The sequence below is a fragment of the Anser cygnoides genome, chromosome Z (assembly GCF_040182565.1).
Source record: "Anser cygnoides isolate HZ-2024a breed goose chromosome Z, Taihu_goose_T2T_genome, whole genome shotgun sequence".
NCBI classification, from domain to species: domain Eukaryota; kingdom Metazoa; phylum Chordata; class Aves; order Anseriformes; family Anatidae; genus Anser; species Anser cygnoides.
Window position 1 is genome coordinate 65,907,097 of NC_089912.1, and position 15,907 is coordinate 65,923,003.

The 15,907-nt window shown below is 39.0% G+C and overlaps 1 protein-coding gene across 7 annotated transcripts in view; it reads left to right on the forward strand.

Moving 5' to 3' along the window:
• The window catches only part of RAI14 (retinoic acid induced 14), an 86,342-nt gene that overhangs the window by 52,935 nt on the left and 17,500 nt on the right, over positions 1-15,907 (forward strand). For all 7 annotated transcript variants that reach the window (XM_048051268.2, XM_048051264.2, XM_048051270.2 and 4 more), the window contains exons 4-5: positions 13,636-13,724; positions 15,428-15,492. In XM_048051268.2, coding sequence (XP_047907225.2) covers positions 13,636-13,724; positions 15,428-15,492 — 154 coding nt within the window. The remainder of the gene's footprint in view (positions 1-13,635; positions 13,725-15,427; positions 15,493-15,907) is intronic.

Sequence of the window (15,907 nt, forward strand, 5' to 3'; positions counted from 1 at the left end):
ATAAATCAGTTTTAAGGCCATGGAGCAAATCCACCTTTGGCGTAAGTTGACACAGCCCCATTGTTGTTCCCACTTACAGTGCACAGACTATTGCCAAGCACATTTGTAATAGAACCTATCTGGAAATCTGACTCTGCCATTGTAGTCTTATTCTGCCAGATGGTAGGGTTTTTTTTCCTTATTTTTTTTCTTTTTTTTTTGGGGTCCAGCTTCCTTAAACAACAAAACAGCGCTTTCCAATTTGGAAGTTGATCGTTTAAATCCCACTTAAACTAACAAAAAGGCTTTTTAAAAAGGGCCTTTTCAGGAGGGGATAGAATTCATTTATGTACTACTCTTTCCACAAGAGCAAGTGTTCAAACGGGCTGTTATTTAAAGAAGCGGCTGTTGTTATTGAAGGAAAAAAAAGTTTGGAAATGATTCACAATGTATAAATGGCAGCACTTCCGTGTCCTGAAGTTATTTTGTCTGTGTGCCAGTGCATCACTGCCATGTTTGCGTGTTTTTGCAAGGTACTGAACTAGAATTAAATGCTTATGGCTATTAAATGAAACAATAGGTCTCTGTAATTTTTTTTACTGCAATTGAATCAGCTGTTGCTTAATAAAATGAGTCTGACAATGGTACAAAAAAGCTTCAGAAACCTCTACAAATGCACTTTCTAAGGACTCTTTCACAAAACTCTTGTCAATAGCAGTCAGTAGAAATGATATATTTTCATTTGAATCAGAATGTTCATGCCTCAGAGGCTGAGCTGAAAATAAATTTGAGCATATTCCATCCCCAAGTACTTTATTCTGTATATAGGATTCATTTTTCCTTTCTCGCTTTTGGATCTTGTTGTATTAGGAGGTGGGGTGAGTGGCACAAAGGACATCACTGTTCAAAGAGTAAATTAGATATTAAATGCTTTTTGAGAGGGACCGTTTCCCTGTTTCCTTTTATGTAATAGTATTTATCTTAAGGGAAGCTTTTTTATTTTTATTTATTATACAGTTATAATACAGTTCTGGTTGAGAAAGAAAACCATAGAAATGATTTAGTTTACCTCCAAAATCAGAGTACCTTGTCAGGTGAGTCTAGTGCCTATGAGTTTGAAGAAGAATCACAGCATCCTCCTTTTGTCGATTCAGAATAATACAAATCTTCTACAAGACCTTTGAAATTGAGGCAGTCTCCACATTTTTTTTTGTGTACATACTGGGGATCCTCAGTCTAACATCATGCACTAGGAGATGTTTTTTTTGCACGGACTGTGTTATATCCAGAAACTGACCAAACACTTATACGATGCTAGTATGCTTTCCTACTTATTTTGAAAATTGTACCAGGGTGGGAGCTGCTACTAGAAATGTCTAGTACCTCAGGTTCCTAACCTGTCTGGGAATGTATAGAATCATAGAATAATTAAGGTTGGAAAAGACTTCCAAGATCATCTAGTCCAACCATCAAACCATGTAGTTCATTGATGTTCCAATAACCAGATAAGATCCCTGACAGAAAATTGTTTTTGTCTTGCATTTATCATAGTTTTCAATTTATGGTAGTCCAGATGGTAACAACGTCTAGGTTTCAGCTCAGGGATGAAATAAAGACAACCGCAGAGATGTCAACCTGTGTTTTATTGCTAGCCAAAAGATAGCTGGAGTCTGGTTCTTATTTCAAAATTTCTTGTAAAGTTTGTTTCCATGGGAGATTGGGTGTAAAAACTTTTGTTTTTCCAGAGCTTCCTTGAAGATCTTTTTGGGTTAAAATCCCGATTGCTCCTTTTAGTTCCCATTATCCCCTGCAGCATTGTTATGAATATAATTCAATTGAGATGTTGATATTAAATTTCCTGAAAAATTACTTTCCACTTTCGTCTAACTCTTAGAAATGCTAATGAAACATCTGGGCATGGTTAGGCAAAACCATGCTCTGCCAGGATAGTAAATTGGGCTAATTAACTTTCCATTATATTCAGTATGAGCCAATTGTTAATGTATAGTGAGAGGAATTGCTTGTATCTCCACAATGGAGGAGCAATACTTAACTTTGATTTTAGAGTTTGGCAATACATGAAAAAAATCTGTATTTCATACAAACATTGTTGTACTGACAATCATACCTTATGCAAGCTTTTAAATGAGATCCATGGAGTGTATTTCATGCCAGTGGTTTGTTTCTGGCTCTTGACTGAAAGAATTTCTAATGATTTGAGTATACGACCTGTCACTTAGACTTTGAGATGTACCATGATTCAGTTTTTAGTTCTTAGCTATATTTTTCGCAGGACTTTAAACTAACACCATTCATGTTCTGTTATGTGCATTTTTGAAGCATTTTTTTGCAAGACGTTTTAGTATTTTTTACCTTCATGTTTAAAAATAAAAAAAAAATTAAGCGATCTTCTAAAGAGACAGAAGTTACTGCTCCTTAGTTTGATTTAAATTATGAAGATTCTAAACTTCTCATCTGAGAAAGTGAAACTTCTTACTTTCTCTTTACTAATTTCATATATGGTAAAATGAAACAAATTCCACTTAATTTGAAAAGCAAACTCTATTTGATATAAATTTCTTTGAATGCTGAGAAACATCCTGTGACTTTCATGTCTTACATGCGCAGGACTTCCTGCAGATGATAGTTGGAGTTCAAGGAGGAAACAATACATTTTTTTCTGGGAACCAGCTTATGTATTCTGCTTTATACTTGCTTTTCCAATAGACCGATAGGATGGCTGTTATTAATAAGCTGTTACATTTCATTGTCTGTGAGTAGGCCATCTCAGGAGAAAGTAAGCTGCCTTTTGAAGGGCCTCCATGCGTGTGTTTGGGTACCTTGTGAGCCACCTGGCCCCGCTCCTGTAGGGTTGGCCAAACCCGTAGAGCAGCACCAGGCAGCTGGCCGAGTTCCCTGTAAAGCAGCTCCGTTAGCAGAGTTGCCAAATACCCAGATTTTACCAGACCCGGACAGTTTTCAAGGAGCTTCTGAGATGCTTGAATCGGAGCATAGCCTAGATGGTTGGGAGTTTTTGTGTGCCTGGCTTGAAACAGCTGCAGCTTGGCTCACGTGGAGACAGAGCACGGTGCCCTGCTTCTGCATTACGAGCGCTGTGGTAGCTCCTTGCACTCCTCTTATCCGAGCTGGCAAGGGAGCAGAGGGGAAGCGTGCCTCCCGTGGGCTGGGCCAGAACCAGGCCCGCCAAGGCTGGAGGGGATGGGGCTAAGGCTGCAGTTGTTTTTCAGATTTATATCTGCATAATGGGCTGCAGTTGTTTTACGTGTTTTTCAAAGACTTATGCAACCAAATGAGCTGTATGTGTAGATTTTAATTACACCAACTGGCTGCTGCTAGTTTAAAGTGCTCTGATCTAGGAAGAGAAAGGGAACAGACAGCCAAAACAGAGCAACATGTAAAAGCTGGATTTTCTTCTTCAAAATGCTTATCTGGCTTGTACACCACTCTGCATCTTCTGCTACCTTCTTTACAGGTGCATGCTGTGTTAGGAAAAAGTGTAAAAATTGGTTGTTCCTTCACATGTCTCTATTCCATTCCTTTCTCTTCTCCACAATTGTGGAGTCTTTGTTAAAAGCTTTACTAGTATAATTATTCTGAAATGCTAAATAAAAATATGTTACCATAACAGACATAATAGTTTATAGAATAAATGTTAACAAGTCATCTTAACCAGTAGTCTCTGAGGAGCATGTTACTAGTGGATTTAATACTATGAGTGTATATTTAATGCACTTGGGTTTTAATTCCCCTATGAAGAGAAGTTCACTGTATACAGTTTAAAAAAAGATAAAAAAAAAATTGAATAGTTATTTTTTGTTTCAAATCTGAAAAGGTCCAAACTGTTAGAAGTTTAAAAATCACAAACTTCAAACACAGCTTATACCCTGAGCTATCCTCTGTCAACATCCCTGATGTTGAACAAGGATATCCATGCTCTTTGGTTCTTGGAGTACTGTATGCAGTTTTTAAGCCTTGCTGGATTTTCATGCAACAAAAATATTTTCTTTAGATTAACTTTTACCCAGTTGTTTTCAGCCTTTTTCAGTCTTTTCCTGGCTTCTTGTTATGCTAACATGCTTCAGGATTTCCTGGCTCTAATTTCATGACTTTTCGTGTTGTAGGGTGGTTATTAGCTTTTGCTGGCCTATATACAATAATACCAAGCACGTTGTGTTGTAGGATGGAGGTTGAGGGAGGTGCTAGTCATTGCTTTCATTGTTGGACATAAAATGAAGTTTTAACTCTCTTCTGCCCTTGCAAGCAAGGGCAGCAGATGGTAGCTGATTTTACCTAGCCCTAGGGAGAAAGTTGAACGGATCTGGATACATATATGGTATCCTCAGAGATTTCACTCTGAGCTGAAAAGATGCTTTGCCAGAAGGCATATATATCGAGAAGCTAATTGTCCACCACTTTGGACTCAAGATGTGGGATGTGCTTTTAGAGAAACAATCAGAAGGAAGCTTTCCTGGAAGCTAGCCAATGTTACACTGATCTAAAAGAAGGGCATGACAGAGGACCCAGGAAACGATAGACCTGTTTAGTCTGTTTAGTGTAACCTTAGTACCTGGAAAACTTACAGAGATTATCCTGGATGTTATTGAAAAGCATTTAAAGAGCAAAGCTATTATCAGGCATAGTTAAACATGGGTTCATGAAGGGAAAGTCCTGCCTTAGTAATTTGATCTCAAATGATAAGGTGGCGCATGTGGTGGATGAAGGGAAGGTGGCGGATGTAATCTTTCTGGATTTCAGTCGATACTGTCCCTCACAGCATTTTTCTGGACAGACTGTCCAACTGTGAGGTGAACAGGGTCATGCTGTGCTGGGTGATGAACTGGCTCAACAGCAGAGCACAGAGGGCTGCAGGGAATGGGCTACGTCTGGCTTGCAGCTGGTCACTGGTGGTGCTCCACAGGGCTCAGTTCTAGGGCCAGTCCTGTTCCACAATTTTATCAGTGATCTGGATGCAGGAGTGGAATGCATCCTCAGCAGGTTTGCTGATGATATTAAACTGGGCGGTGCTGCTGACAGCAGCAGCAGGGAGGGATGAGAGGCCTTGCAGAGGGATCTACATAGATGGAAGCATTAGGCAATCATCAATGGCATGACGTTCAACCAAGGAAAATGCTGGGTGCTGCACTGGATCCAGAGCACAATATAAGAAAAGAATTTAAGAAAGAATCCAGAGGAGAGCACCAAAGCTGGTAAAAGGTCTGGAAAGTATGTCGTGTGAGGAGAGGCTGAGGACACTTGGTTGTCTGCTTTGAAGAGGTTCTCTGCGACTCTCTGCATCTTCCTGAGCAGGGAAGGAGTAGAGGGAGGTGTCAGTCTCTGCTCCCTGGGGACTGATCACAGGGTGTGTGGGAACAGCACAAAGCTGCACCAGGGGAGGTTCATTAGGAGCAATTTCTTTACCATGAGGGTGGCCAACCACTGGAACAGGCTTCCTAGAGAGGTGGTTGCTGCCCCATGCCTGTCAGTGCTCAATGTTTGGATGTTTGGACACTGCCCTCAATAAAGTGCTTTAACTTTTAGTTAGCTCTGAAGTGTACTCGATGATCTTTGTAGGTCCCTTGCAACTGAACTATTCTGTTCTGTTCCCTGCTCTGGTTTCTTCTTCAGACCTTAGCCTTAGAGGCACAGGTAACACTGCTCTCATTTCTAGGCTTTTCTTTTCCATACCCCGAAACATCAACAATAAAAGCAGCATTTCAAATCTTTAGACTTTCTGTCAACACCTAGGAGTACCCTAAAGCTTGACCTTGGCAGAATCTCTGTTTCAATTTGCTGATGTTAGGTATTGAGGGCCTTTAAAAATAGACAGTCTGCAGGAAACTTCATATGACAAATTGAAATTGTGAGCACTTAGATTTACAATAAATGGTACGTGGAAGAAAAATCTATAAGTTTCAGACTTGAAGGGGGAGTTTGTGGTAATGTGGTAATAGAGTTTGCCAAAGAAAACTGTGCATGAAAATGGAACTGCTGGAACACAACCTGAGAATGAAAAATATAAAGCTTCTGGGGATCTCAGAAATCTCTCCGCAGAGCAGCTGGTTGGATATTTTTGCTGAGTTTGAAGGCTAAAATCAGGAGTCTGTGGCTTGCCAGCTTCTGTAGTGCATGATGCAATTGCTTCTTTCCTATTAAGAAAACAGCCATTCAGCAGGCTTGCCTTTTTTTCATGTCCTATACCTTGAGGTGTGTATGACTGAAACAAGACTTTTTATGCTGTGAGGCAAAGCTGGAAGCTCTAAATGAAAACTGATTTTTGAAAGCTGTTCCAGAATGTATGCTAACATTGAAGACCCATATATTTTATGCCAGAGGGCTTTGTGTGTATTAGGGAAAGCAGATACCATCTCATGTTTAAATAGAGGATAGGAGAACAGAAGCTGTGTGCACTGCTTTACGTGGTAGTGGCTGGTACTAAGAAGGACAGATGGGAAGAAACACTCACAGCTCCTCCTAAATCCATTACTGCTTATGTCACCTTTCTTGAAATCTTTGTCTGTCTACAATCCAGAAGGCAGTAGCAGCTCATTGTGGATTTTAAAAGACATTCAATCAATATTTTGTTTTCTGAGTTTTTAATAGTACCAACACTGGCTTGAAAATGAAGTGTATTTCCTAGAACTGTTTTTCCTATGATAATTTTTGCACTTGTGGTTACATGTGTGCATGACAGGAGCATGACATGGACTTCCTGCATTTACTGAAAAGCCACATTTACTACATTTACTCTTAACAGGAGTGAAATGGAAGCAGTGTAAAGCTATGGATTTTAATTGTTAAAAAAAAAAGTAAACAAAAAACCCTAGTAAATATTGATATTTGTGCTTGTAGATGTGTGATATGCCTTTAAAACAACCTATGATTTGCTGAATATCTGAATGGGCTTATCATGGTATTCATGGCCTCTCTCTCTGTAGTATGGAAACGTCTATAGTAACTGAAATGTATCTTCATGAGGATTTATCTGGTGATATTCAATGTTTGTCTTTCTCTCTCAATTTTAATTTGGTTCTCACCTTGAAGCTATTTCTGCCAAGACGTTTCCGTGTGGGATTGCCAATGTGAGCAAGTCCCGTTCCCAGATCTTTATGCTGGCTTGGGGTGGGGGGCAAGCCTCAAGAACTCAGTTCCCTGATACACTGTAAGGCAGGAGGACAGTACGGCAAGAGGTGAGTAAGAGCAGCTGTAGGGTGGGGATAATCTAAATTAGTACTTCTGCTGCAGTCTGCTACTGCCATTTTCACACTCAGCTAATAAGTATGAAAAGAAAATCCATTAGTGAAGGAGGGAAGAATGCTTTTATTTCCAAATTAAGGATTGGTAACATACATCCAGATGGTTAGTATTGACAGGCTTGCCAATAGTGAGGTTCAGCAATATTTCCTTTGTAGTTCAATCACTGGCTGTTTCTAAGACATGCATCTTCTCAAGTGAGTGATTGTCACTTGATTATGAAAGACAAGGATAAGGGAAAGATAAGGATACAGCAGCTTTCACAGGGAAATGTTCAGAGTCTCATTTTAGTTTTTAGTTTTAAGGTGAAAGTCTACATCTTGTCAAACTTCACCGTGTTGAGGCTGGTCCTGTTCCTTCATTTGCACTGACAGGGTGCACGCACACGTGACTGTGATGAAACAGTGGAAAGCAGCTTTGTTTTTTTTCAACTGGTTTTGTTCCCTCTGTAAGCTCATGTGGGTACCTACCTACCTGTGCAGATGCAAGGAAGAAGCAGAACCAGCAGCTGGATCAGCAGATGCTGGCCCTGGAAGTATAATCCTTGCTGGAACAGAGTTACTGCTTTGCTGAGAGCCCTCTCTGGGTCAGCAGAGGAAGGCAGAAAACACCTTCTCAGTCAGGACAATTCTTGGCCTTTCCCATTCTTTAAATCTGAAAGTGATTATTTTTCTATGAATTAAGTTCAGGATGTGTCAGAAGTTTTTATGTTGTGTATAAAAGGCTTACTTCCTTCACTGTTCTTTATGTTGATAAAATCCCAAACTATTCACAGAAAAGTAAACAGTACTCTTCTCTAATTACTCGTCATCATATTACATGCCAGAGGACACCACATTAGACATTAGTCACTCGGGAATACAGTCACTGCAGGCACATCTGTGCACAGAATACGCTGCTTTCGTTGTACTTGCAGACCTTTCCCATCCAGGTCAGGTCTCTGCCACACTCTAGCACTTCTGCCACTTGGCCTATGGTGGAAAGCAATCAAAGGCCAGGTAGCATCTAGTCAGTGTATTTTTGCTGTTATTATTGAAAGGGGAAATTGAGGCTTTGAGGGATAATACTGATTGTGAAAATCACTGTAGACATTTATACGCCAGATGCTACCTCTAAAATGTATAAAGGTTTAAATCAGTGCAGAAAATTTTCCAGATAATCCATGGGTCTCTTCGTGACTGAGATACCTGGCAAAATCACTTCTCTCATCTGGTAGCAGCAAGAGTTGAATGTTTTCCATTTCTCTCTGTCTTATCAGCATTGCAAAGACTCCAAGCAGCTCTGTATCTTATTTTATCAATGTTGTTGTTTGTGTGAAAGTATTGGTCAGTTTGAAAACTGTAAATCATCAAACCGTTGGCAGACAAGTCAGATTTTTTGAAAGTCAACAAAAATTTGATGTACACTAGAAAATGAGGAAGAATGATGTGCTTTGGGGAGGAATGTTTTTACTCAAAATAAACCTTGACAATGAGTATATGTGAGTTCATAGTGTATTTCAAACATTCTTGCACTTAAAATATTTTCAGAGCACTCAGATTAAAATGGCAGAGAACAATAGTATTGTACTCTTGCATATACATTTGACTTTGTTCTGTGTTTGTCGTAATGCTGTATTTGCTATTTTCTGTTCACTTAGCATCCATAATTCAACCATGTTCTTTATTTGCTTTGGATTTTGGCAAATGCCGTGTCAGACTACTTTCAGGCCCTGGAGAAATTCTGTGCTACAGAGAATGCTGATTCTGCCCTGAAAGAACTCTGGAGCATGACCCTGCCATACAGAAATGGAGCCTGTAACAGGATGTAATTTTTCTGGTCTTCTAATTTTGTTTTTCTTTTCACAAATAAAAATTTCTTAGTGTTAAAAGGTTATTGTCTTAAATTAAGACTTTATATTTATTTTTTCTTATTTCATCATGCTCCACTCTAATTTTGTGGTATTTTCTCTGGTTATATGGACCACCCAGTTGTTTTAAGCCAGCTGTCAAAATAACATTCAGTAAGAGAATTGTGCTCAGTTCGCAGGATGTAGCTGTGTAAATGGTTCAGCAGAGAACCTGGATTCAGCATACACAGGTCTCATTACTAACACCACCTCAGCAGGCTCAGTTAACTCAATTTTTACAAGTCTAAGCTCTAAATGTGGATTAATTCTGATCTTTTACCTGTGGTGAAATTATTTGTAAAAAATGATTTGTATGAGCTGAGTAGTAAAAATTACAGCACTTTTCTGTTTGAGTTACTGTCTGGCGTTTAAATAATTTCTGGAAATACTCATTCTTGACTTCTTAGCAAAGACGAGCTGTACCTGAACTCTTGTGCTCTCTGTCAGACACTTGCTGAAGAAATCTCCATTCTCTTGCTAGCTTGACTTTATAACTGAAACACAGAAAAGATCTTTAGCACTGAATAAACGACTGGCTTACTTAGGACAGTTGTGTTTCACTGGCATCTATATGTAAGAAATCTGCTTTCAACTAGTTCAGGGATGTCTTATGCAGCTGTCCACACCATCCAGTCACCAAGCATTCATAAAAAGCATCTATCGATGCATTTGAAAATGTTATTTGAGTAACCTTTTTGGGTCAGGAAAAAATTACACCTTACAGGACTTGGAGATGATAGCCTTGCAGCTGTTCTCCAGTTGACTCCAAATCTGATGAAATTTTGCTATGTTCCTGCTTACTGTGTGCTCCAAACGGGCTTTCTCTTTTTCCTGAAGAATGTCATTTTTCATTTTATCCTGTTCATAACTGAGGAGTTGTGGGACCTGTACATTCCCAGTGGAAAAAAGCAATGTCAGAACAACTGATCTTTATCAGCTGCTGCAGAGGTGGGTCTGAATTCTGACATGCCTCATTTCTGGATACAGTGGGAAGGGTAGCTGCTACTCCGCTGCACTGAAACGTCTGAAGATTATTGTAGAAGTCCACCCTGTGCCACAGGAATGGTAGAAATGTTTGGTAGCAGTAAAAGAAATCTATCTCAAATCAATTCAGTCTGAGGTACCAAGATGTAGCTGGGAGTATTAGCAACAGGCTTCTTTTTTGTGGAATAAAAATGAACTATGTTGGAATGGGGTTTTAGGCTGAGTGAGAATGTAACCCTCAGTGTGGCCCTTGCTCCAAATCAAAACTTATATGTTTGTTTTTATTTGCCTAAATCATTGCAAAACCAGGAAGTGGGAGGAAAAGTTGTTTGCTTTCATATAAAGGGAAGTTTATTCATGAAGGATGCAAGTAAAAGACACCACTGCTCAAGGCTTCCAGATGGTGAGAACTCCACTGTTTGGAAACCAGCAGCTTTTGCCTCAAGTATTTTAGGAAAGTTTATGTAGCTTGTAAAGAATTATTCTGTACTGAAATCAGTTTCTCCAGGCTTTGTTTCAAGAGCTTCCCTTGCAACACACCAGCTCTCAGTGTCCACTCCTGAAGTTTTTTTCATTTTTTTGGTGGAGGAGGCTGAAGGAGGGACTCATAACTTTAAAATCAGATAGAATTACTCCCGAAGGCGAAGTTTATGTCCAGTCCTCTGCAAATAACTGACTTAAATATGACTGTAATAGGTTCATCCTAGTCTGGAATCATTCTCCTCTCTTTTGTAAGCAGATCTGATTTCCCAGTGAACCAGTTCAGTTTACTAAACTGTAGCTAACTAGCTGTGTCCCCCACCCCAATTGCTTATGGACTATTAAGAAAAAAACATCTTGTTTGTAGGGTTATGTAAGAGATGATAGCATTAAGGAGGGGATAGATACACAATAAGCATCTGGGAGAGAGCAGTAGCAGGCCCAACAGTGTTGGCTCAGGTAACTGTGTAAATGAGTGCGAGTTAAACCTTACCACCCTCTCTTTTCCCAGGACTCCACAGATTGCTTCTATGTTTTTGCTTTAGTTAGATTCTTACATCCTTCACACGTGTTCTCTCATCTTTCTCACCACCTGCACTGCTTACAGATGTTTCTTTGATCCTATCAATTTGGGAGAAGCAATACTTTTGATCAGGGTTTCCTTGACTTGTAAATTTTTTGACAGCACGAAACTAAGCATGTGCATGTGTGATGACTTGTTGAGAACTGCCACAGGAATTGTTTGCATTGGTGGGACTGATGTGTTCATAGGTACGTAGCCTGAAAGGAGTTAAGTTTTTATTCTCTGTTTTCTTTGCAGTCTGATTTTACCTAAACCAAACTTCTTTTGCTCTTGCATATTCTTGTTGCGTTTGGAGTTATCCTCCACAGTCTGTCTCTATAACCTGGATGTTCTCGATTTGGCCAAGTTATTATTATTCAAGTATTTATTATTCTTATCAATATAGTCAAATGTAAGAGAGCCAAGTGTGTGCTTCATAGCCTTCCTGATATTTAAGTGACTTTGATTGTATCGTGCGTCTACACAAATGTATCTGAATCTGTTTCAGTATTTACCAGTATGTTGTGCTGGCCAAATTAGAGGTGTTGGAATTTATCAGACTCCATTTGCCTTCCTCTCTTAGCCATTTTCCCAGAGCCTGAGAAACCTTTTCTTTTTCTGAAGAATGTTTACACAACTTTGCATTGGTCACCAAGTACATGAAGTTTTGGTATCTGAATGACTAGAGAACAGCCAGCAGCAGGGCTTTTTATGTTTTTAGAAGTGTTAACTCTTCAGTTTGTTTATGGCAGTAGTAAGCAAGTGGACAAGCACACAGGATATTTTTATACTTGCAGAGAACAGTTCAAAGCTCAAGCGCTGCCTGCCTACCATTTGGAGTCAGCAGCAGGCAGTGGGGAAGTACTCCGTGTAGGAAGGGAGGTAGTTGCTGTACTTGGTACTTTGTTCCAGGAGCGCTCCTGCTTTGATTAATTCTCAGCCCTTTGCCAGATCTTGTCTGTAGGTCTTTTTCCTCTGCTTGGTTTTCAGGAAGGCTGCAAAGAAAAAGTCTGCAGCTTAGAGAACCACAGTGTTGCAGTTCACATACTCTGCGCCAGAAATATCTGTTTCATTCTTGCTTGGTATTCCTGGTTGCTCAGACTAGCAGGCTGAATTTTCCGTGCTCGCTTTAACATTTAAAGGAAGCAGTTGTCCAAAATGCAAACTCTTAAATACAGCGGAAATGTGTCTACGTGATTAATTAGGCTCCCTTTAGATGCTGGGGGAAAAAGCCTTTAATGTAGGAGTGCGGTGTGTTAAAAATAAACTTCTACTTCGTAAGATATTAGAAAACATCCCAGGATTACTGGCTTTTTCAGTCTGGGACATGCTTTATGAATGTACCAACTTTTCATACACAATTTAATAGTAATTGAAAGTGTTTTGTCTCTAACTTGTTTTTCTACATTACACCAGTTGGAAAACAGCTCTCTATATTAAGCTGATATTAGTAAGACCACAGGGAAGTAATGTGTCTGCTTGTACTCTGTCCATATCTTGAGACTCACCTGTGTTGGCACAATATGCATCAGGATGTTATAAACTCCATTTTCAAAAGATTTTCCTTTGTCTTTGCTTCTCATCTTAATTAAGTCAGTAGCATGTGTATATGCTTCTATGAATCAAATTCTGTGAATTAAATTCTGTGAATCCTTGAGGTGCCAAGAATGTCAAAGATGAGCTTTCAGTATAAAAAGTCATGAATTCAGCGTAACTTCTTTGGTTTATTCTGTAATCATATGTAGTAATATAATAGTAATTTATGCTGTTCAGCATGTCCTGCAATGGTGTGGTTGGCAACCTCTCCAGTTTTCCAATGTTCAAACAAGCAGATGCTTGAGATGGGAAAGCAAAACCAAAAGTTGGAAAATACATCCCTAGCATAGTCTTAAAAATATCCACTAGCTTTCATTCCTCCATGTTACATTCACATACACTGATTTTTTTTTTTGTTTATTTTACACACACGCGCACACCTCCCCTGTGAAGAAAGATTGGCTCTATAGAGGACAGTTCAGAAACAGAATTTGATTTAGTTTAATTCAGGAAACCAAATTACCTTTTAGAGGAACTAAATTTTGTCTGCTGAAAGAGCACAATTAGGATTGCCCTGAGTGTCTAGAGCAAAGCCATTTTTTGAGAGTATTTTCTTCAGTAATTTCCTAAGCCCAGGAATTCTGTGGGGATATATTGCATCACTAGGAACATTAGTTTACAAATCGTGTTGGACTGATAGATGCACATTAGGTATATGGCTTGGGTTAATGAAATATCAGCCTGTGTAAATGTATGAACACAAAAGTTTTTGATGTGCTTTCTGACTTTCAGAGCAATTATCTTCTTGGGAGGTAGTGGAGGGTTGCCAGAAGATCTAAGGACAGGGAGGGGAGAACTTGCCAGTACTTGGTGTATGAATGAAGGAGAAAGGAGGTCTGTAACAGAACAGTGACGTGTAAATGCTCTCCTTCAGTTTTCACCTGGCAGCTACAAAAGGCCACGCAGAATGCCTCAGGATTATGGTGACACATGGTGCAGACGTGACAGCCCAAGATGGTGCAGGTATGCCTCTGCAAACATAAACATATAGCATAATATGCTTCATTTGCCTATAGATCTTGATGTGCAGACTGCAATGAAAATTTGACAGCACTGCTTCCCCTCCCTTGCACACCATGTATGAAAAGCACTTGTAACCTTTGAGGGCTTGGTATGCTCCCTTTTCTGCATATGGAATTCAGATTCTATGCACTTGAAAATTTTTGCCCTAATACTATGAATGTCAGAATTTATAGTGGACTCCAGTTGCAAAATAATAGTTTGATTTTATTAATTATTGCTGTTATTACCCCCTCCCCCCCCAGAAAAAAAAAAACAGCCAAACAAAAAACCTTTTTGTTAACTTCATGTGAAGTTTTGCATAGATTAAATCAAGGTCTTGTGTGTTGCTTTTATGTGTATCCAGCTATTAACTCCATTAACTGCAGTTGCAGTAAGACATTTCTTTAGGATTATGACATACTGAAAAGAGCTGATATGGGCTAAAACAGAAAGAGAACTATTAAATATGCTGTTTCAGCCCTTGAAAGTGTATGTTTTAATTATTACTCCACTAGGACAATAATGAGAGCTGAATTTGAAACTGGCAAACACTTCTTAGTATATTTCAGTTGACATATCTGTGGAATCTGTGACCAGCATTTTGTCTGGCTATCAGAACCACCTAAATGAAGTGTCAGTATTCTGCCTCTGCAATAATGATCTGTAAATGTTGGGTTCAGTTTTAGCCACCAATTACAGCCCTAATGAATTTGTCACACACTGAAATGATTTGCCTCCATGAGGAAGTAAGTGTCTGTGATACTACAATAAGTACTCAGATTATACATAATGATAAGAGAATATATACACCCAATAGTATTACTCAGAATTCATACTTCATCTTGTCTCAGGTTTTATTAGTCATTTGGATAAATAACAGGTTGCCTGCTCTTGCTTGAGAGTGTCAACCCTGTGTTTCTTAGGAAACATCTTTTCTGTAAAAGTCTCATTATTTGCTGTGAGGTTCTACTGTCATAAGTGGCTCTACTGTCTGTTATTGAGTACTAAATCTTAGCCCCTTCCTTCTTTCTTGCACAAATAATTTATTCTTTTGTTGTCTTTGGCCTATTTAATTTTTCAGGGGCTCTGTAAGATAAAACTAGAGGAGAGACTGCAAAATCTTTCATCATTAATATATAGTCAGTAAATCACTGTATTGCATAAGTAAATATGACCTCACAGATGCTAAGTAAATTAAGAAAAAGGGATGTCTACAAGATGCAAACTGAAGTAGTCATGTGTTCTGAGTACTCATATACTTGCATTTCGTGGATGATAAAAATTTGTTGTAGTGATGAATTTGGCTGGTTTTGCTCTTCGTGCTAGATTCCTTTTTCATTGCAAAAAAAATAAATAAGTCATACAGACACCTTGACAGACATCTATCTGCAAGGGAGGCTGTGTATTTTAGGAAAATTGTTTTATATGAAACAAAACATATATGCATAATGTTAGACTTACTTCCGCTAAGGCAGACTCTGACACAATGTTTGTGTCATTCCTGTATGTGAAGCTAGACATTAGGTTTGTTGGTCAGGCAGATAATGGAATAGTCTGCTGTAACTGTATTCTACTTGATGCAGGATTTTATTTTATTTTCTCTTGCTAATTCCAGTACTTTGTAGTGATTGAATGCTTAATTTGCTTTGCTTTTTTTGATCTAGGGCACAGTGCTTTACATCTTGCAGCAAAGAACAGCCACCCTGATTGCATTAAGAGGTTACTTCAGGTAAAGTAAAAATTAAATTCATTTTGATTATTTTTGAGATTTCACTTTGGTAGTTCTTCACTAGATATTGACACATTTCCTGCTAATAATCTGCACCACACTCCTATACTGTTGTCCCATTTCCTTGCAATCAAGAGATGTGCTTGAGTTTAAGACCTTTTAGGCACAGTGAACAGATGATAGAAGTATCTCCCCTGAGTTGTCTACAAATTCAGTTTTCTCTGTGCAACTGATGTGACATAGCAGGGCTGGGTCTCAAGCAGACTGCAGCTTCTAATTTCCCAATTTTAATCTATGTGGTTGGATGGCTTGGAAGTAGATGGTATAGAACAGGTGTAGGGAAAGAGGATTCTTAATGTGTGGTGGGACTTTGATATTGACTGGAATGTTTTCTGTCTGTGCAATATAAAAGAAT